Source organism: Piliocolobus tephrosceles, chromosome 6 (assembly GCF_002776525.5).
Source record: "Piliocolobus tephrosceles isolate RC106 chromosome 6, ASM277652v3, whole genome shotgun sequence".
NCBI classification, from domain to species: Eukaryota; Metazoa; Chordata; class Mammalia; order Primates; family Cercopithecidae; genus Piliocolobus; species Piliocolobus tephrosceles.
In genome coordinates, this window is record NC_045439.1 from 31,379,062 (window position 1) to 31,400,554 (window position 21,493).

Sequence of the window (21,493 nt, forward strand, 5' to 3'; positions counted from 1 at the left end):
AGACCAGCCTGGCCAACATGGTGAAACCCTGTCTCTACTAAAAAATAAAAATAAAAAGTTAGCCGGGCCTGGTGGTGTGCACCTGTAGTCCCAGCTACTCGGGGAGGCTGAGGCAGGAGAATCGCTTGAACCCAGGAGACGGAGGTTGCAGTGAGCTGAGATCGTGCCACTGCACTCCAGCCTGAGCAACAGTGCAAGTCTCCGTCTAAAAAAAAAAAAAAAAAATTGCCTGGGCATGGTGGCACACATCTGTAGTCCCAGCTACTCTGGAGGCTGAGGCACAAGAATTGCTTGAACCCAGGAGGCAGAGGTTGCAGGGAGCCAAGATAGTGCCACTTCACTCCAGTCTTTACGACAGAGCGAAACTCTGTCTCAAAAGAAAAAGGAAAGAAAATATGGTTAGTGACCTAAATATCCATGGAGTTCTGAGTTATCACCAACAAACAGTTATAACAATAATGTAACACCTATTGAATGCCTGCTATGTGACAAACACTGTTCCAGGCAGTTTACCTGTATAACATTTAATCCTCACAGTAGCTGAGTGTGGTGGTATGTCCTTGTAATCCCAGCTACTCAGGAGGCTGACACCAGAGGATCTCTTAAGCCCAGGAGTACATGACCATCCTGGGCAACACAGTGAGACCTTACTGAAAAAAAAAAAAATCCTCACAATAACCTTGTGATGTATGTACAACTGTTGTCCTTATTTTACAAATGAGGTAGAGGAATTAAGGAACATGCCCAAGTATTTACAGCTGGTAAACGGCACGCCTGTGATTTGAGCATAGACCAGAAAGTCTGACTCTAGAACCTTCCATCTTAAAAGTACTATGTTGTACGGTCTCTTGAGAGAGAGAAAAGGCTAGATATTCCTGTTTCCGTTCTTTTTTTTTTTTTTTTTTTTTTTTTTGAGACGGATTCTTACTCTGTCGCCCAGGCTGGAGTGCAGTGGCGCGATCTCAGCTCACTGCAACCTCTGCCTCCTGGGTTCAAGTGATTCTGCTGCCCTAGCTGCCTGAGTAGCTGGGACTACAGGCGCATGCCACCATGCTTGGCTAGTTTTTGTATATTTAGCAGAGACGGGGTTTCACCATGTTAGCTATGGTCTCGAACTCCTGACCTCAAGTGATCTGCCTGCCTCAGCCTCCCAAAGTACTGGGATTACAGGCGTGAACCACTGTGCCTTGCCTGTGAGTTTTTTGTTTGTGTGTTTGTTTTGAGACTGGGTCTTGCTCTGTAACCCAGGCTGAAGTGCAATGACATGATCACAACTCACTGCAGCCTTGACCTCCTGGGATCAGGCAGTCCTCCTGCCTCAGCCTTCTGATTAGCTGGGACCACAGGTATGCACCACTACACCCAACGAATTTTTTTTTTTTTTTTTAATTATTTGTAGAGGCAGGGTCTTCCTGTGTTGCCCAGGCTGGTCTCAAATTCCTGGAATCAAGTGATCCTCTCCCTTTGGCCTCCTAAAGTGCTGGGATTACAAGGTATGAGCCAGTGGGCCTGGCAGACCTTGTGAGTTTTGAGGACCCTGACCAAGTATTTTGTAGGCTGCCCTCTATTGGGCATTTGTCAGATGTTTTTCTCACGATAAGCTGAGGTTATGGGTTTTGGGGAGGAAGACCATAGAGATAAAGTGTCATTTTTTTTTTTCTTGTCAAAACCATGATTCACTTGTAAAGTGTCATTATCATCACATGGTATCAACATGATTTGTCACTGTTGATCCTGCTGTTGATCATTTGGATGAATTAGTGTTTGTCAGGTTTCTTCACTATACAATTATTCTTTTCTTTCCTTTTTTCCCCCTTAATGATGTTTTGGTCAGTCCACTACAGAGTTACTCTTTTTTCCCTCTTTCTATACTGTATTCTTTAGAAGGAAGTCACTTTATGTAGCCCACACTTAAGGAGTGGGGAGTTATGCTTCAGACTCCTTACGGGTGCCTACATAAATTATTTGAGAATCTTCACGGAAGATTTGTCTCTCTTCCTTATTTATTTATTTAATCAATCATTTATATGTAAGTGTAGATTCATGGATGTTTACTGTGTACTTTGGATTATAAATCAGTACTATATTTTGTTGCCCTAATTGTTTCAGCTTTAGCTATTGGGAGCTCTTTAGGCTCCTGTTTCCCTTTGACATACCCTCATTCTTGTATTTTTTGGGTTTTGATTTTTGTTTGTTTGTTTTGAGACGGGGGCTCGCTCTGTCACCCAGGCTGGAGTGCAGTGGCACAATCTCTTTCCACTGCAACCTCTGCCTCCGGGTTCAAGTGATTCTCATGCCTCAGCCTCCTGAGTAGCTGCAATTGCAGGTGCGTGCCACCATACCTGGCTAATTTTTGTATTTTTAATAGAGATGGGGTACCTCCATGTTGGCCAGGCTGGTCTTGAACTCCTGACCTTAAATGATCTGCCCCCGTCGACCTCTGGTTTTTGTTTTTGAGCACTTTCTTACTTTCTGGCACTATAAGATGCTCCAGGCTCATTTTGTACATTTTCTTCCTCAGTCTTAGGATCATTTATCCAAGGAGCCCTGGTTGCTTTTATTGGAGAAGGGAATTAAGTCTGGGTGGATAGTGTTATTTTTAAGGCATCTTTTTCTGGTACTTTTTTTTTTTTTTTTAAACGCAGTTGTGCTAGCAAGTGGCCAAAAGTAGTCCCATCCTTCCTGCAACTCTAGAGTAAGGCTGGAATTCTATGAGCAGCCAGAGTGGGCTAGGATGGGGAAAAATGTAGTGCTTAGGGGCAGGGCAGAGAACCAGGTCTCACCTCTGCATTAGATCAGGTCATTCATTGTTAGGGAGGTTCACTAAAAGAACTCATTTGAACTGTCTTTAGCAAGATTGTGGTTGAAAATGAATAGTCTGTTAGTTACAGTCCTTCTACAAGGACCTTCCTGATAAATGGTTGTTCGTGGTTACTTCCAGGAAAATTGTCCCTGAGATAAATTTGTGAGCTTTCATCAGAAAACAAATGATGTCTCTTTAGTCTTTTAATTTTGGCTTCCAGAAAGCTTAGAACCAAATTTATTATACAGTTATCAGTTGCTCATTTCAGGTTCTTGATAAGACTTATTTCTTCCCTCAGGTGAACTCTATTTCATTTTATTCCTAATTGCCTTATTGACCTAAGCTACTTATAGATCCTTTTAAAGTTTTATTTTGAATGTTTGGTAAAGGAATGAGAGCAATTTCAGTAGCAGGACCTGCTCAAAAATCTGTTTCCAGCCACTGCCTAGCATGGTCCAAGAAAATCCAATTTTAAATGAGTTTATCTTCCCAGTTACCTGTTTTCTCACTTCTCACAGGCTCAGTGTGAGTATTCACATACTCTTGACATCACCTACTCTGATATAAAATTAACACTTTTTTTTCCTTTTTTTTTTTTGAGATGGAGTCTAGCTTTGTCACCCAGGCTGGAGTGCAGTGGCACGATCTCCGCTGACTGCAACCTCCGCCTCCCAGGTTCAAGCGATTCTCCTGCCTCAGCCTTCTGAGCAGCTGGGATTACACACACCTGCCACCATGCCTGGCTAATTTTTTTATTTTTAGCAGAGACAGGGTTTTGCCATGTTGGTCAAGCTGGTCTCAAACTCCTGACCTCAAATGACCCACCTGCCTTGGCCTCCCGAAGTGCTGGGATTACAGGTGTGAGCCACCATGCCCATCCCCCCTACTTTTTAAGTTGTGAACTTTGGTTTACTTTTCTTCAGAAGGTGACATCTAGAAACAGATCTTTATTACTTCCCATTCCTTGATGTCATATGGGCAAATTTTATAGCTTGGTATTACCTTTGTTTAATTAAAGAACTTTATGATTATTATTATAAGTATTTATTGTTAAAAGGGAAGAAAATAATCCTTTTAAGGTCTTGCTGTTATAGTAGGTAAAAGTAGCAGTTATTGATTCACCAAGGTGGTTCTCTAGGACAATTACGAAGAAAAAAAAAAAACCTCTTAATTCATGAGAAACCAGATGACCTTTTAAGGTGATCTATAATTAGAACATTTTAATTAAAGGAAGTTAAGCTTTCATTTTAGCCTATTAGACTTTGCTGGCTCTGGTTAGTCATTGAGCTTGGCCCAGTTTCCTATTCCCTAATTTTAGCTACCTGGTTTATGTAATGATGTTGGGGTTGGGAGATATGATTTTTGTTTTGTTTTGTTTTTCTTTAAGACTAATGTCTTGGCTCCTAAATAACTACAAAGTTATATGAACTAGATAGGAAACCTACTGATTTTCAGAAAAATCCTGAGATGTTTTAGAATGCCCAAACAGTCCATATGAGTGAACCCCACCTGAAAGTTCAGTTGTCAGGTTGCCTGCCTGGATTTCCAAATATCCAGATAAATTCCCTCGTGTAGTTGTGTCATCTGAAGGTTATAGGGAGTGTAGACATGTGGAGGCCCTGGGGGAACTTCCAGCATCATCACACACTATTTCTGGGAGGTAAATTTCATGGTTTTTTTTTTTGTTTTTTTTTTTTTGAGACGGAGTCTCCCTCTGGAGTGCAGTGGCCGGATCTCAGCTCACTGTAAGCTCCGCCTCCCGGGTTTATGCCATTCTCCTGCCTCAGCCTCCAGAGTAGCTGGGACCACAGGCACCCGCCACCTCGCCCGGCTAGTTTTTGTTTTGGTATTTTTTTAGTAGAGACTTTTTTTAGTAGAGACGGGGTTTCTCCGTATTAGCCAGGATGGTCTCGATTTCCTGACCTTGTGATCCACCCGTCTCGGCCTCCCAAAGTGCTGGGATTACAGGCTTGAGCCACCGCGCCCGGCCAATTTCATGTTGATAAAAGGTGCAGGCTGCAGTGGTGGGCCCTTTGCCTTCAGCCTCTTGAAATGAATTTCAGTTTTTGCTTCAAAATGAGTCTTTAATATTCTTCGGATGTCATGGAAGAGACAATGCAAATGGTTCTTCTGTGATTGCAGTTCCTTAGTACAGTGTGGTAGAGGACAATTGAAATAGTATTTACCCCTTTGGAGTACCAGTTGGAGATGTGATTTTCCTGGAGTCTTTCAGAAAAACATAGCAGATTTCTTAATTCATTTTGTAAGATACTTTTAGCAATGCCTTAAGAGTTTTATGCCCTGCATTTAAGCTCCTTTATGATGTAAAGAGACTCCTCTCCTTAAATTAAAAGAAAAAAAGTTTTTGAAGGACACTGTTCATATCTTGGAGGAACCAATCTATTCTTCCAGGAAATAAGGTGGTTGGGCAAATGGTGTGCCAAATCCTGCAAGCACTGTTAAATTCAGTTGTTTGTCCTAGGCCAATGACTTAGTCTCTTTGCTTGCCTTAGCATGGAGATGATGAAATCTGTGATGACTCTTTTCAGTGCTTTCACCTTGATGCTTATTCTAGGCTGTCCTCTACCAGTTTCACTTACATTTAGACATTTTGAGCAACCTGTAATTCTTAACTAACTTCTTCCTTCAGAATTAAGCCAATGCAGTGAACAAATCTGGAAAGTCATGTTACCCAAGTTCTATTTGTCTGCAACTTTATTCATAGGAAAAAAGTCCAAATCCAAATTAGGGTTTCTAGATTGGCTTGGAATGTGAAAAATCTATTATTACTGCTGTCTACCTTTTTGAACTTCTTCTTTGCTCTTAAATTTTGTCTTTATGCTTTATGAAGTGAGAATCTTGGGGAAGTGAGTATCTTTGTGGGTCAACTGATTCTGAAGAAAGGAAGAGAGGCATCATACTGATGACTACACATTACTTTGTGATGGTTAGTTCTCAGACCTTTTTGACTTATATGTGTGTATCCAAGGTTCTAAAGTACTTTATTTATTTATTTATTTATTTTGAGATGAAATTTCACTCTTGTTGCCCAGGCTGGAGTGCAATGGCACGATCACGGCTCACCACAACCTCCGTCTCCTGGGTTCAAGCGATTCTCCTGCCTCAGCCTCCCAACTAGCTGGGACTACAGGCGTGCACCACCACGCCCAGCTAATTTTTGTATTTTTAGTAGAGGCAGGGTAGGATGGTCTCGATCTCTTGACCTCATGATCCACCTGCCTTGGCCTCCCAAAGTGCTGGGATTACAGGTGTGAGTCACTGTGCCCGGCCTGAGGTAGTTTTTCAAATGTTGGGATTGATTGTAAATGTTTACAAATTAGGAGATTTCAAATAAAAGTTAAAATATCTACCTTCTCTTGAAAAACTGGATGATCTGAAAACCTGGAGTGCCATGGCAGTCACTGGCTTTTCCTATGACACAGGCCATCTTTTCTAGTTTGCTATGTATGGCTTGTGCTGGTCCAGTATCAGTGTGTTTCTCACTTGATCTCTGTGGGCATTTACTTTTTGGTTTTGTCCTGTAGACTCTACCTCCTTAAAATCCCTCAAACTCTTGAGTTCATGGGTTACTAAAATTTTATTAATTAAATAAAATTTTTTAATTAAATACAATTTAATAAACTTTAAAAAATTAAATAAAATTTAAAATTATTTTAATTAAATAAAATCTGTCCCCTCTCTATACTGAAGGCCCTTCTCCTTTCTTAGCTGGAGTACTGGAATAGTGTCCCAGCCCACCTTCTTATCTCTAGGGTTGTCTCTCTCTAGTCTGTCTCCATAGTACTGGTACCTTCACCTTTCTGAACTGTACATTGACTCACATCATTCTGTTTCAAATTCCTTACTGCCTTTCCACTTTGTACTAAATGAAGCTTAAACTCCTTAGCATGCTATTCTAGTTCTACATGATCAGGCCAGTACCTCTCCAGGCACTTAACCTCTCCGGGCCTCATTTTCCTCCTATGAAACACGGGGGCAATAATTCTTGCCAGTAGGGTTATAGTGAGGATTAAATTTAAAATGCTTATAAAGCAGCAACACAGTATTTGACACTTAGTAAGTGTTCAGTAAATACTAGCTATTAGTAATATGATGATACCATATTTTTGTTTATGTTTTTCTGAACCCAGGCCTTCATATTTGCTGTCTCTTCTACCCTGAATGTCTTTACCCCTCTTTCCCTTGATTGAAATTCATCCTTTAGGACTCAGCTTATGTGTTACCCACTCCTAGATACACTCCCTGACCCTCCATAATCCCATGGCACTTGCGCATACCTCTGGTATTATGCCTTGCACATTGCAGTGAAATGCTCTCTCTCTCTTAGCTTTATTGAGGTATAATTGACAAATAAAAATTGTTTATATTCAAGATATATAATGTGATGTTTTGGCGTACATATACATTGTGAAGTGAATGCCACAATCAAGCTAATTAACATATTTTATCACCCCATACAAATGTCTAACAAATACATTAAAAGTTCCCCAGTATCGCTAACCATCAGGCATGTGCAAATCGAAACCACTATGAAGGCATCTCATTTCTTATCACCCTCCTCTCCTCATTTAGACTCATAAGCCCTTTGAAGACAGAAACTATCTTACTCATACTTGTATCCCAGTGACCAGCACAGGTCTAGGTATCTTAAATGTTTGACAAATTAGGCCAGGCGTGGTGGCTCCCACCTGTAATCCCAGCAGTTTGGGAGGCCAAGGCAGGTGGATCACTTGAGGTCAGGAGTTTGAGACCAGCCTGGCCAATATGGTGAAACCCCATCCCTACTGAAAACATAAAAATTAGCCAGGCATAGGGACGCATGCCTGTAGTCCCAGCAACTTGGGAGGCTGAGGTAGGAGAATCACTTGAATCTGGAAGGCAGAGGTTGCAGTGAGGGGAGATTGCGCCACTGCACTCTAGCCTGAGTGACACAGCGAGACTGTCTCAAAAAAAAAAAAAAGGCCAGGTGCAGTGGTTTATGCCTGTAATCCCAGCACTTTTGGAGGCCAAGGCGGGTGGATCACAAGGTCAGGAGATGAGGACCCTCCTGGCTAACACAGTGAAACCACGTCTCTACTAAAAATACAAAAAATTAGCTGGGCGTGGTCGCATGGGCCTGTAATCTGAGGCAGGAGAATCGCTTGAACCCAGGAGGCGGAGGTTGCAGTGAGCCGAGATCACACCACTGTACTCCAGCCTGGGTAACAGAGCGAGACTGTCTCAAAAATAAATAAATAATAAAAATAAATTTAAAAGTTTGCCAAATTAGTAAATGGTGCTAGATGGCAGAAGACAGTTGACTAATACTAACTACTGTTTATTAGGGAATTTAGATGTGCCATAAAACTTTTTTTAGTTGATCTATCATTTCAAATTTATCTAGTAGTGATAACTTTTCTTTATTATCAATTTTTTCCAAAATAAAATAGCTTTATTATTATTTTTGAACATAAATGATCCAGTGATATATGCCTTTTTTTTGAGACAGAGTCTCACTGTGTTGCCCAGGCTGAAGTGCAGTGGCACGGTCTCGGCTCACCACAACTTCTGCCTCCCGGGTTCAAGTGATTATCCTGCCTCAGCTTCCAAAGTAGCTGGGATTACAGGTGCCCAATACCACGCCTGGCTAATTTTTTTTTTGTATTTTTAGTAGAGACAGGGTTTCACCATGTTGACCAGGCTGGTCTCAAACTCCTGACTTCAGGTGATCCGCCTGCCTCAGCCTCCCAAAGTGCTGGGATTACAGGCGTAAGCCACTGCACCTGGCTGAGCCACCATGCCCAGCTATATGTCTTTTTAAAAAATGGAAAAAAAGGCCAGGCACGGTGGCTCACGCCTGTAACCCCAGCACTTTGGGAGGCTGAGGTGGTTGGATCATGAGATCAGGAGATCAAGACCATCCTGGCCAACATGGGGAAACCCTGTCTCTACTAAAAATACAAAAAAATTAGCTGGGCCTGGTGGTGGGTGCCTGTAGTCCCAGCTACTCGGGAGGCTGAGGCAGGAGAATTACTTGAACCCAGGAGGCAGAGGTTGCGGTGAGCCAAGATCACGCCACTGTACTACAGCCTGGGGACACAGTAAGACTCCATTTCAAAAAAAAAAAAAAGGAAAAATATAAAGAGAAAGTCTCACCCATCAGAAATAACTACTGTTATAAAGTACTTTTAAATATATAAGCTTAAATCTGCTACTTAATTTTCCTGCTTAAAATTTCCCCTTAAAAGAATAGCATTAGAACATCCAGTTTAATGTGATGAAGCCACTACTTTTGTGTTCCACGTTGCAAAGTAGCTTCCAGTCTTAAGTGATGAAATATGCTTTCTACTAAGACAGCCGCTTGCTCTAGAAATGAAGGCTGAGATCCAGGCTGTTAAATTACTGTGGAATTCCCTTGCTTTGTATGTGGCTGTTTACTTCCCAGTATATGCCCTTTCTTCTGTACTGATAGGCTGTTCTTTGGTAATAGAGCAGTTTAAGTCTGAAGAACTAAAGCTAAGGAATAATCATTTATGGAAGCCAAGGATATCTTTTTTTTTTTTTTAGGATAAATTTCTCTCCTTTTTTTTGTTTTGTTTTTGTTTTTTTGAGACAGGGTCTTGCTCTGTCACCCAGGCTGCAGTGACAGAGCAAGCCTCCCAGTAGCTGGGACTATAGGTGCACACCACCATGTCTGGCTAATTTTTGTAGAGATGGGGTTTCGCCGTGTTGCCCAGGTTGGTCTTGAACTCTTTTTTTTTTTGAGACGGAATCTCACTCTGTCATCTGGGTTGGAGTGCAGTGGCACAATCTTGGCCCACTGCAACCTCCGCCTCCCAGATTCAAGTGATTCTCCTGCCTCAGCCTCCCGAGTAGCTGGTACTATAGGCATGTACCAGCCACTGTGCCCAGCTACTTTTTGTATTTTTAGTAGAGATGAGGTTTCTCCATGTTGGTTAGCCAGGATGATCTCGATCTCTTGAACTCGTGCCTCGGCCTCCCAAAGTACTGGGATTACAGGTGTGAGCCACCGCGCCCAGCCAGGTCTTAAACTCTTGAGCTCAAGTGATTCTCCTGCTTGGTGTTCCAAAGTTTGGGATTACAGGCGTGAGCCACCATGCCTGGCCAGAAATTTGTTTGTTTCCTGTGTTTTGTTCCCACTCTACGTAGCTGTTGACATAATTAACATGAAATTTGCAGGAATAGATCTCCTGGATTATCTTCTCTATGCATACTTTTTTTTCCTACTGCCTTTGTATTGTGTGTCCTAATTTTATTCTCCACCCACACCCCTTCCCTATCAAATTTGTTATATAGAATAAATGTGTTTTTATATATCTTTGTCCCTCTTGTGTAAGCTTTTGATAATTGTCTACTTTCATTTTTGTGACATGTTCCTCTATGCAGAATGATACTAGTCTGCATCTATAGAGTGAGTGTTTGCCAATAAGTCCAGTGTATGTAACTTGGAGCATTAGCTAGATTAACTTTTTGGTATGGTAAGACATCCTATAGCAGCAACAGATTTTAGCCTGCAATGTGATTAGACTACTTGAATGAATGAAATTTACTGTATTTGGATTTAATCTTCTAATCCAGTTTTTGTCTTTGGGGATGGTTGGAAGATAGTCATCATAATGAGAACTATAAATTGTCTTTCATAGATAGTGTCTCTGTCTCCCCAGTTTCTGTAAGTTCTCTTCCTGAGTGTTATTTGCTGCCTGTTCTTACTACATTTCTTATTTTAGATCACAGATTCTGCTGGCCATATTCTCTACTCCAAAGAGGATGCAACCAAGGGGAAATTTGCCTTTACCACTGAAGATTATGACATGTTTGAAGTGTGTTTTGAGAGCAAGGGTGAGTAATCAGAACGTTTCTCTGGATTAAGAATCTTCTCCAACTCTAGTGCACTAGTGCTCCTTACTACTACAGTCAGCACTTAATATCCAGTTTCATTTGTATTCTTTATTCTGATTTGGAGACCTGTTACCTTGTAGTCTTTGGAGCACCTTTTAAAAGGTCAACTAAGTGGAATGAAAGATTGAATAGGTGGAACAGAGGGAAGTTTTAAGGCAGTGAAAATATTCTGTATGATACTGTAATAGTGGATACATGTCATTATATGGTTGTCGGAACATTACATTCGGAATGTACACCAAGAGTGAATCCTAATGCAAATTATGGACTTTGGTTGATAGTGATGTGTCCATGTAGGTTCATCATTTCTAACAAATGTACCACTCTGGTGGGAAATAGTGATAATGGGGGAGGCTATGCATATGTAAGGAGAAGGGGAATATGGGAAATCTTTGTGCCTTCCTCTCAGTTTTGTTGTGAACCGAAAACTGCTCTAACAAAATGAAGTCTTAAAAAAAAGGCTGGGCATGGTGGCTCATGCCTGCAATCCCAGCACTTTGGGAGGCCAAGGCGGGCAGATCACTGAAGGTTAGGAGTTTGAGACCAGCCTGGCCAACATGGAGAAACCCTGTCTCTACTGAAAATACAAAATTAGCTGGGGAGGCTGAGGCAGGAGAATCACTTAAACCCAGGAGGTGGAGGTTGCAGTGAGCAAGATTGTGTCACTGCACTCCAGCCTGAGTGAGAGAATGAGAGTCCATCTCAAAAAAATAAACAACGACAACAACAAAAAAAACTGGCCAGGCATGGTGACTCACTCCTGTAATCCCAGCACTTGGGAGGCTGAGGCAGGTGGATCACCTGAGGCCAGGAGTTCGAGACCAGCCTGGCCAACATGGCGAAACCCCGTCTCTACTAAAAATACAAAAATTAGCCAGATGTGGTGGTGGCACATGCCTGTAATCCCAGCTGCTTGGGAGGCTGAGGCAGGAGAATTGCTTGGACCATTCTGAGAAATGGTCTTTAGGCGATTTTGTTGTGCAAATATCAAGTGTACTTCAAATATCAAGTGTACTTACACAAATCTAGATGGTATAGCCTACACCCACCTCAGCTATATGGTGTAGCCTATTATTGCTCCTCGGCTACAAACCTGTAAAGTATGTGACTGTACTGAATACTGTAGGCAGTTGGAACACAATGCTATTTGTGTATCTAAACATAGAAGAGATATAGTAAAAGACAGTATTATAATAATCTTATGGGACCACCTTCATATATGCAGTCCGCCCTCTACTGAACTGTCTTCATGTAGTGCGTGACTGTACTGTGCTGTGACAATCAGGGAGGTAGTTGGAAGACTGTACGTAAGAAGATAGCCTGATCATTTGGACCAGGTGGGGCTATGAACTGCTTAAGTTTCACAACTTTTTCAATGAGGAAAGAAAATCAGAAATTTGCATTACATCTTCCATGGACAATGGCATAATCAGGATTACACACTGGATGTGGGAGAACAGAACACTCTGGGTGCGACATTTTGTTTTGCTTTGTTTGAAGACTTGTTTTTATGCTCAGAAGACACCTGTGGCTTGTCTTACTTTGTTCTCAGTCTTACCCTCTGCAGTCTTACTTATATTTCTTTGCTGTCAAATTAATCTTTCCAGTCTATCCAAAAGAAGTTCTTTTTTTTTTTTTTTTTGAGACAGAGTCTTGCTCTGTCACCCAGGTTGGAGTGCAGTGGCGTGATCTTGGCTCACTGCAACCTCTGTCTCCCGGGTTCAAGCGATTCTCATGCCTCAGCCTCCGGAGTAGCTGCAACTATAGGCACGCATCACCATGCCTGGCTAGTTTGTGTATTTTTAGTAGAGATGGGTTTCACCATGTTGGCCAGGCTGGTCTCGAACTTGAACCTCAAATGATCCACCTGCCTCAGCCTCCCAAAGTGCTGGGATTACAGGCATGAGCCACTGCACCCATCCCAAAATAAGTTCTTTACTGTCTTTCAAACATGCCATACTCCGATTTTAATATCTGAGCCTTTGCTCATGCTTTGCCATCTGCCTAGAGTACTTTGCCTAAGTCCTGCCTTTAGGTGTTCCCTCTTTAGTGAAGTCTGTCCACAACTACTGTCTTCCCTCCTCTTCCGTTTGCTCCATATTGGGATTGGCTGAACCAGTTCCTTTGGCTTAAAATTTTACAGTGCTTTGCATTTTCACCGTAGTCATTTTGTGTATATGTCTTAGATCCCAATTGAATTATTTGAAGGCAGGGATTGTATCCTGGCTTAGTCCATTTTGTGCTGCTATAACAGAACATCACAGACTGGGTAATTTATAAACAGTAGAAATTTATTTGGTTCATGGTTCTGGAGTCTGGAAAGTCCAACATCAAGGGGCCACATCTGGTGATGAGGGCCTTTTTGCTGTGTCACGATAACATGGCAGAAGGTATCACATGGCAAGAGAATGCACAGGAGGGCAAGAAGGGGCTGAACTCACTTTTATAACAAACCTACTTCTATGTTAATGACATTAATCTGTTGATGAGGGCAGAGCCCCATGACCTAATCAATTCTTAAAGGTCCTGCTTCTCTGCCAGGCACAGTGGCTCATGGCTATAATCCCAGCACTTTGAGAGGCTGAGGCAGGCGGATCGCTGGAGCCCAGGAGTTCCAGATCACCCTGGACAGTATAGTGAGACCCTGTCTCTACAAAAAATACAAAAATTACCTGGGTGCGATGGCTCACACCTATAGTCTAGCTACTTGAGAGGCTGAAGTGGGAGGATTGCTTGAGCCTAGGAGTTCAAGGCTACAGTGAGCCATGATGGTGCGTGCCACTGCACTCCAGCTTGGAAGACAGAGTAACAACCTATCTCAAAAAAATTTTTTTAATTAAATAAATAAATAAAATTAAAGGTTCTACCTCTCAACACTCTTGCATTGGGGATTAAGTTTCCAACACATGAACTTTGAGAGGGGCACATTTAAGCCGTAGCATGTCCCTTTAAAATCTCCAGCACAGTTCTAGTACTTAGTGAGTTCTCAATGAGTAGTTACTGAATTGACTTCAGTTCATTTCAGAAAACTTACAGTGTCTCTCAGGCATTAGAGGGTACAGTACCATTCAATGTGGCTTATGGTCTCAGGAATCCCAGTGCTTCAGTGGTACTGTATCCAGAACTTCTGATTTCATGCAGGCAGTTGTAAATTTTATAACTAGGTAAATTCCAGGGGATTGGGGCTGAACAGTTTTCTGGGGCTCTTTGGGTCTTTTCCTTTCTCCTACTTGATGATTTAAGATTAGGATGCCTCTTTGATCCAGCTGAATCAGATTGACTCTTCTAACATGAACTCTGTTATAAGAAGCATCCCTGAGATTTGAACTCTTACTGTAAAGTGTTTTTTTTTTTTTTCTTGAGCTGTTGTAACCCCTTTAAGGGCTTAGTGGGAATAGCTCTGTAACATTGTGCTCCTACTGAAATAGGCCATACATTGATCAAAATGTTTGAATTACAGTGGAATATTAGATAAAACTTATGTTCTTTTCAGTACTCAGATTTATATTAAGTAAATCCAAGCTTAGCACGTACCCAATAATCCTAATTCATCATGGCCTTCCCTCAAAATTTGACAGGGCACCCTTTTCAGATGTGGAAATACGCATTTTCAGCCGAAGTCGTTGCCCACTATCTCTTGGTTTATATGCCACTCAATTTCACACTGTTTTGATTTTTGAGTTTTATTTCCCAATTCAATAAGCCTGTGTGTTTTCCCTTCTGTTCTGTTCCTCTGTAGTACCAGTTGCAGTATCTTGTGTCCTTGCCTGCTCAGAGATGTTTGCCAGCAGCATGTTCTTGTTGCTTTCCGGCACCCCACACAGATAGAGGCTTTGTCTGGAATGTTTGTGATTTTAGCCAGAGCCAGGAATTTTCTGCAACTGAGCAAGGGGAGGAGTTGTGGCTGTTTCCCTCTATTGAGAGGGTAGGGGTTCTGGAGAGGGAGGGCGGGTGGGTGGGTGGGTAATTTCCCGGAATTTTAAGTATTCCACACAATGAATCCTTTGATTTCTTCCTCAGGAACAGGGCGGATACCTGACCAACTCGTGATCCTAGACATGAAGCATGGAGTGGAGGCGAAAAATTACGAAGAGGTATGTCCTGCTGTAACAGCCAGAGGAGGCAGCAGTGTGCTATGCTGTGAGGTTTCTGTGACCTCGGCAGGCCAACAGGCTGTGTGCTTTGCCCAAAAGGCTGTGGTTTCTTAGCAGTCTTGTGACAGCCAGCCATGAACAAAAAGTTGTTATTAACAGCCTTGGCTGGGCGTGGTGGCTCACTCCTGTAATCCCAGCTCTTTGGGAGGCCGAGGCTGGTGGATCACCTGAGGTCAGGAGTTCGAGACCAGCCTGGTCAACATGGTGGAACCCCGTCTCCACTAAAAATAAAAAATAGCCAGGCGTGGTGGCGTGCGCCTGTAATCCCAGCTATTCTACTCAGGAGGCTGAGGCAGGAGAATTGCTGGAACCCAGCAGGCAGAGGCTGCAGTGAGTCGAGATCGCGCCACTGCACTCCAGCCTGGGCAACAGGGCAAGGCTCCGTCTCAAAAAAAAAAAAAAAAGAAAAAAAAGCCTTGAAGAATAATTCTGGCTGTGCTGTCAGCCAAAGGACTGAACTAACTGTCCCACAGAAATGTGGGTTTGATAAAACACTGAAGCATATGGCATTAGTTCTCTTGAGGCAGAAACCGTGTGTGTGTGTGTGTGTGTGTGTGTAGAGACAGATATTTTACATTTTTAAAGCTGGAATTCAGTTATTTGTAAATGCCCAAGGTTAAGAAAAGTGATTTGTTTTTAATTCCTAAGACTTTTTCCCCAAGACCAACAGTTGTATATATCTATATATATATATCTAGGGCATGGATTCAGTGCTGTTTAGTCTTGAACAACTGTTTTGTCTTTGGGAAATAACAATAGTCAAAGATAGTTTTGAGTTAAAATAATTTCAGACTTTTAAGGAAGAGGGCAGGATGGAGGAAGAAGCTGCAAGAGACTAGGAATGGTGATGATAGAAATTTGATGCTGATAGGAAGTATTCATTATAGAGTAATAAAAACTGACATTTAGTTGGGTGACAGGGAGATGGAGGTGTGCACAGAATGAGGAGAAGGGCAACAGCCTTTTTCATCTCTGCGAGACTTTGGGGACAGCACAAAAGGGTTCTTCAAACGAAGGGCACCTTTGAAAAACCACAAGAACTATTTAAGACTAGATAATTGATCTTTACAGAAAGATAAGAGTATTTTTACCCAGCAAAACAGTACGTAAGGGCATGAAGGAGGAGTGGGATACAGGAAATAGAATGGGCTTTTGAAGAATGCAAACTAAGTAAATGAAGGAAAATTGGTTTAAGTGATTTAGGAAAATTGTCTAGGAATAGTGGAACAGAAGTTGCTCTCTCTTTGGACAGGACTTGGGAAGGGAAATATCCTAAAATGGAAGAAGATTGGAAATGACTGGTTAATTCTGCTACAGGAAGTAGTACAACAATTGCAGCTCTTTCTTTGTTCAAATCCTCAATTGAATGAAACTGGGTAGCGTTATTTAGAGGCAGTAAGTAGGAGCAAGTGATATAGTTGTGAATGGGAGACAGTTTCCAGTAGAGACTTTTCAGTTGTTTGTTTCTGTTTCCAGGCTAGTTTAATTTAAATAAATAAAACAAGAAAACCTCTTTATTTGATGAATTTAAGAGTAAATTGAAAAATTTTTTTAAACCTTCATGATTCAGAAGAATCTTAATTATATGTAAATAAGATTATTTTAAAGTACTTTTGTAAGATATAAAACACAAGGGAAGATGTCATTATTATGAGGTGGAAGAATAGGTAAAATGATTTCTAGTTTGTGGTTACTGCTTCTGTTCCCAAACTGTGGACCATTCTCAGTTGAATTTGTACTCTGTAGAATTTTACCTATTGTAATTTTTTTCTCCAACATGTTGGCTGTCATTAAGGGTATTTATTTATTTATTTATTTGTTGAGATGGAGTCTCACTCTGTTGCGCAGGCTGGAGTGCAGTGGCGGGATCTTGGCTCACTGCAAGCTCCGCCTCCCAGGTTCACGCCATTCTGCCTTATCCTCCCAAATAGCTGGGACTACAGGCGCCCGCCACCACACCCAGCTAATTTTTTGTATTTTTAGTGGAGACAGGGTTTCACCACGTTAGCCAGGATGGTCTCGATCTCCTGACCTCATGATCCGCCTCTCAGCCTCCCAAAGTGCTGGCGGATTACAGGCATGAGCCACCCTGCCTAGCCCACGGGTATTTATTAAATAACAACACATCAATGCCCTATTAGACAGTAGATGTAGCTAGTTCTCCTCAAAAACAGATGACATTATTGTGGGTTTAAATAAAGAATGCTTTGGACACAGCTGTCGTATAGCATTTTAGAACCCCTATACCTCCTGGGATTTCCATCAGCCTTGGACTTCATAAACATTAGGAAAGGGGCTTTATCTTTCCTGACCTTTTGCTTAACCCAAGAGGGGAATCCCTAGCTCAAAGGAAACCACGGTGCTTCCTTTGCCTGCTTCCTGCTTCAGATGTCTGACATGTCCTAAGCCTTTCTTTATGCATGTAGTTACAACACAGCTCCAAGGTTCTACTTCTTAATCAAGAAACTCCTCCCCACTACTTTAACATCTGTCCCCACTCTCTTACCCCTCACCCCTGCCCCCTAGCAGCAGACCAGATTGATGTAGAGGAGGAATGACTATGACACAGTCCAAAGACCAGCCCTTTCTTCGGTCTGCAGCAAGGCTCCCTTGAACCTTGCTTAGAAATGGCTGTTACCTGGCAGGGTACAGTGGCTTACACCTGTAATCCCAGTACTTTGGGAGGCCACGTTGGGTGGATCACCTGAGGTCAGGAGTTGGAGAGCAGCCTGGTCAACTTGGCGAAAACCCCATCTCTACTAAAAATACAAAAATTAGCTGGGCATGGTGGCGGCCACCTGTAGTCCCAGCTACTTGGGAGGCTGAAGCAAGAGAATCACTTGAATGATTTAATTTCAGGCCCTTGAGATAATGGAGAGGCTTTATCTCCAGAGGATTTGGAACCTTTGGCATCAGTATTAAGATTTGGTAATGTGGCACACTTCTTTAATTTTCTTCATGTCCAACACATCTCTCCCTCATATTTGTGGACTCATAATTCTGAAATCCCATGTGGTCCTATAAGATTGGATAGTAATTGTACCACACTACCTACCTAAATTGTTATTAGTTAATCCATATGAAATTGCTGTGTAACACAATACAAATGTAAGATGATACTATTTGGAAGACAGAATGTTTGTCATACTGTGAAGAAGCATTAAGTCTTGTTGTTTGAATTCTTTAATGAGAAAGAATGCCTCTGTCCTCAGAAATAAAGCACTTTTTTTTTTTTTTTTGAGAAGGAGTCTTGCTCTGTCGCCCAGGCTGGAGTGCAGTGGCGCCATCTCGGCTCACTGCAAGTTCCGCCTCCCAGGTTCACGCCATTCTCCTGGCTCAGCCTTCGGAGTAGCTGGGACTACAGGCGCCCACCACCACGCCCGGCTAATTTTTTTTTTGGTATTTTTTTAGTAGAGACGGGGTTGCACCGTGTTAGCCAGGATGGTCTCGATCCCCTGACCTCATGATCCGCCTGTCTCAGCCTCCCAAAGTGCTGGGATTATAGGCTTGAACCACCGCGCCCAGCCAATAAAGCACTTTTGATTTTGATTTCCTGTATTGTATTTTATGAACCTCTGACCACTGTCTCGCTTTTGCCCTTCAGAGGGTGTATCTTTGTAGATTCAGGATGTGAACCGAGCCACTTCTTTTTAACTTGTGATCTGTGAACTAAAGCAGTTGTTTGTAGGGACTTACTGTCTGATTGTGCAGTTGGGAGAATGCAGGCAATTACTGTCCAACAAAGAAGGAGCTATCTGACGCATCTTCTAACTCCGGGGCTATGTGTCCCATGAGTAAAACACCGTTTTGCCTAGCAGTTCTGTTTGTCTGTCATTGGCTATCAACAGATACACCAAAAACACACCTACTCTGGTTGGAGCAACAGCTGAAGGCTTTCCAAAAGTTCTGTTTCTCTGAGTGCTCTCAGGAAGGAGGAACTCTGATTCCATGTACTAGATCCAAAATCCTTTTTTTTTTTTTTTTTTTTTTTTTTTTTGAGACAGAGTCTCACTGTATCGTCCAGGCTATAGTGCAGTGCAGTGGTGCGACCTTAGCTCACTGCAACCTCTGCCACCTGGGTTCAAACGATTTTTCTGCCTCAGCCTCCTGAGTAGCTGGGATTACAAATGTAATCCCACCCAGCTAATTTTTGTATTTTTAGTAGAGATAGGGTTTCACCATGTTGGCCAGGCTAGTCTCGAACTCGTGACCTCAAGTGATCCAGCCACCTTGGCCTCCCAAAGTGCTGGGATTACAGGCATGAGCCACTGTACCAGCCCAGTTATGTTTATCTTGCTTGTGTTAGAGTAGATGGTCTTCACATTTATTGCTGTGCTCCTGGAGTTGGTGGGGGCTGTGGTGGGAGGCATGGAGGCAGCAAACTACTTTGACTGAATTTGTCTTGTCACAAGAAGCTTCTCTCTTGGATCTCGATGCTCCACCAAGGAAAAGAATTTAGAGATTCCCTAGAGGTTAGATTAACACCTCTGTTTTAAGAAGCAGTTTTTTCAGAAAGTTCATACCGTTTCTTGGTACAGTTACTTATAACTCTGTAAACTCTTTGGATTCAAATCTTCATTATAATGGAAGATTTGGATATGGTTTTAGAGGAGTTTAATTTCACCAGTATTTTGGAGGTATTTTACAGGAAAAGGCTTTGTAACTTGTACCTTTTCCAAATGGTACCTACCATGACCAGTAAGAATGATGTTAATAGATATGGTGGTAGAGAAGGCTTTCTCCTAGGCGGCAGGCCTCATGAAAATAGATGCAGGCCAGGCGCGGTGGCTCACACCTGTTAGCCCAGCACTTTGGGAGGCTGAGGCAGGTGGATCACCTGAGGTCAGGAGTTCAAGACCAAGCTGGCCAAGATGATGAAACCCTGTCTCTACTAAAAATATAAAAATTATCTGGGTGTGGTGGAAGACACCTGTAATCTCAGCTACTCGGGAGGCTGAGGCAGGAGAATCGTTTGAACTTGGGAGGCGGAGGTTGCAGTGAGCCAAGGTCGTGCCACTGCACTCCAGCATGGCTGATAGCGCAAGACTCCATCTCAAAAAAAAAAAGAAAAAGAAAAAAAATAAATGCTGAGTGCTTTTAGTATACAAGAAACACTTGCTTCAGGGGACCAGCAGCACTTAGCTACTTTGAGAAAGTTGGCTTCTTTGAAGAAGGCATAGATTGGGCAGAACAGGTCAATTACAAGTGTTTACTATGTATCAGGTCTTTAAGACTATATAAACTATAAATCATTTTAATTTCCTTAAGTTCAGGGGCCAAGCTAGTATGAAGGGATAGCATAAAAATAAAACAATTTGTGAATATGACAATATATGATTGAGTGTTAACTGTGTGATACAGTGTTGTAGAGCTTCAGGGAAGAGAGAGCGTGGACAGGAGTGGTTGAAGGAGGCTTTCAAGGAGGCTTGAAAGATAGGTCAGATTTGGGTACAGAGAGCATAAATGCTTTTGGAAGTCAAAGATTCTGTTCTCGAATTTTACAGCAGAGTTTGGCAGTTTAAATGCTGTGATGACCCTGAGTAGGGAGTTAAGAGACTATGGTACTGTTAATTTTGGTTGGCCACCCAAAGGGCTGAGTAACTTTATGGAATCTTTAGTTTCCTCATTTGAAAAATGAGGGACTCACTGCAAAACGATGTACCTTGAAGTTATAACATCCTTTGATTATTTAACAACTACATGCAGCTTGCCAGGGGAATGTCAGCCCCTACTGGAGAACCTGTGGTGCACATTGTCTTACAGACTTGGCAAAACATACCTCATGCTTCCAGTGATGAAGGAAAGTAGAATAGAATACCAGCCTGCCTTCATGAAACATGTATAATTTGGCATTCTTACAGATACTCTGAACAGTTTAATCAACTGTTTACAAGAGCAGAACAACGGAAAGTGGGAATTTTGATACTGAGGATTTCTTTTTTAGCTTTTTGTACAGTGATATAAAGTCTCAGTGCTATTTATTGAATGCTTAGTCCTGAGCAAGTAAAGAGCGTCTTCTTGAGAATACTTACCATGATATGTTTTAAAATTTTACTCTGTGGCCCTGCAAAAATAATAGCAATGGGAAACCCAGGAAGTTTATTAGTCAAACTTTATTAGTCAAGCAAATAGGACAACTTATATAGATCCTTGTGGCCGAATATAGCTTGTTCATTTCACCTTTGATTCAGGAAAAACTTAGTATAGTCATCTGGTTTTCTTTATTACATTTCTGGTACTTACAGAATAAACTCACATAGACTTGGATTCTAACGCCAACTCACCAAGCTGTGATACTTTGGGCAAGTATATTTAATACCTCTGAGACTTAGTTTCCTCATCTGTAAAACTTAAGGATAAAAATATTCACCTTTTAGGGTTACAAAGATTAGATGAGATTACAAAATATACCACATTGTGAGCATATATGAATGACCCTGATTCATTAGTCTACCTTTTTCATCCCCTTCCCCAATTTAGTCTCAGCCTAACTTTTGAGCCTGTCATTTGCTATTATCCCCTACCCTCCCCAAGCACAAGTATGTGGCAGTTATGTGTGTACATGCACACATACCCTATAGTCTAGTTTCTAGCACACCAGACTACTTACGTCTAG

The 21,493-nt window shown here is 42.0% G+C and overlaps 1 protein-coding gene across 1 annotated transcript in view; it reads left to right on the forward strand.

Annotated features, from left to right (window-relative positions):
* TMED10 (transmembrane p24 trafficking protein 10) overlaps nucleotides 1-21,493 on the forward strand; it is a 43,686-nt gene that overhangs the window by 12,404 nt on the left and 9,789 nt on the right. Inside the window, exons 2-3 of the mRNA XM_023184273.3 lie at nucleotides 10,552-10,663; nucleotides 14,744-14,817. Coding sequence (XP_023040041.2) covers nucleotides 10,552-10,663; nucleotides 14,744-14,817 — 186 coding nt within the window. The remainder of the gene's footprint in view (nucleotides 1-10,551; nucleotides 10,664-14,743; nucleotides 14,818-21,493) is intronic.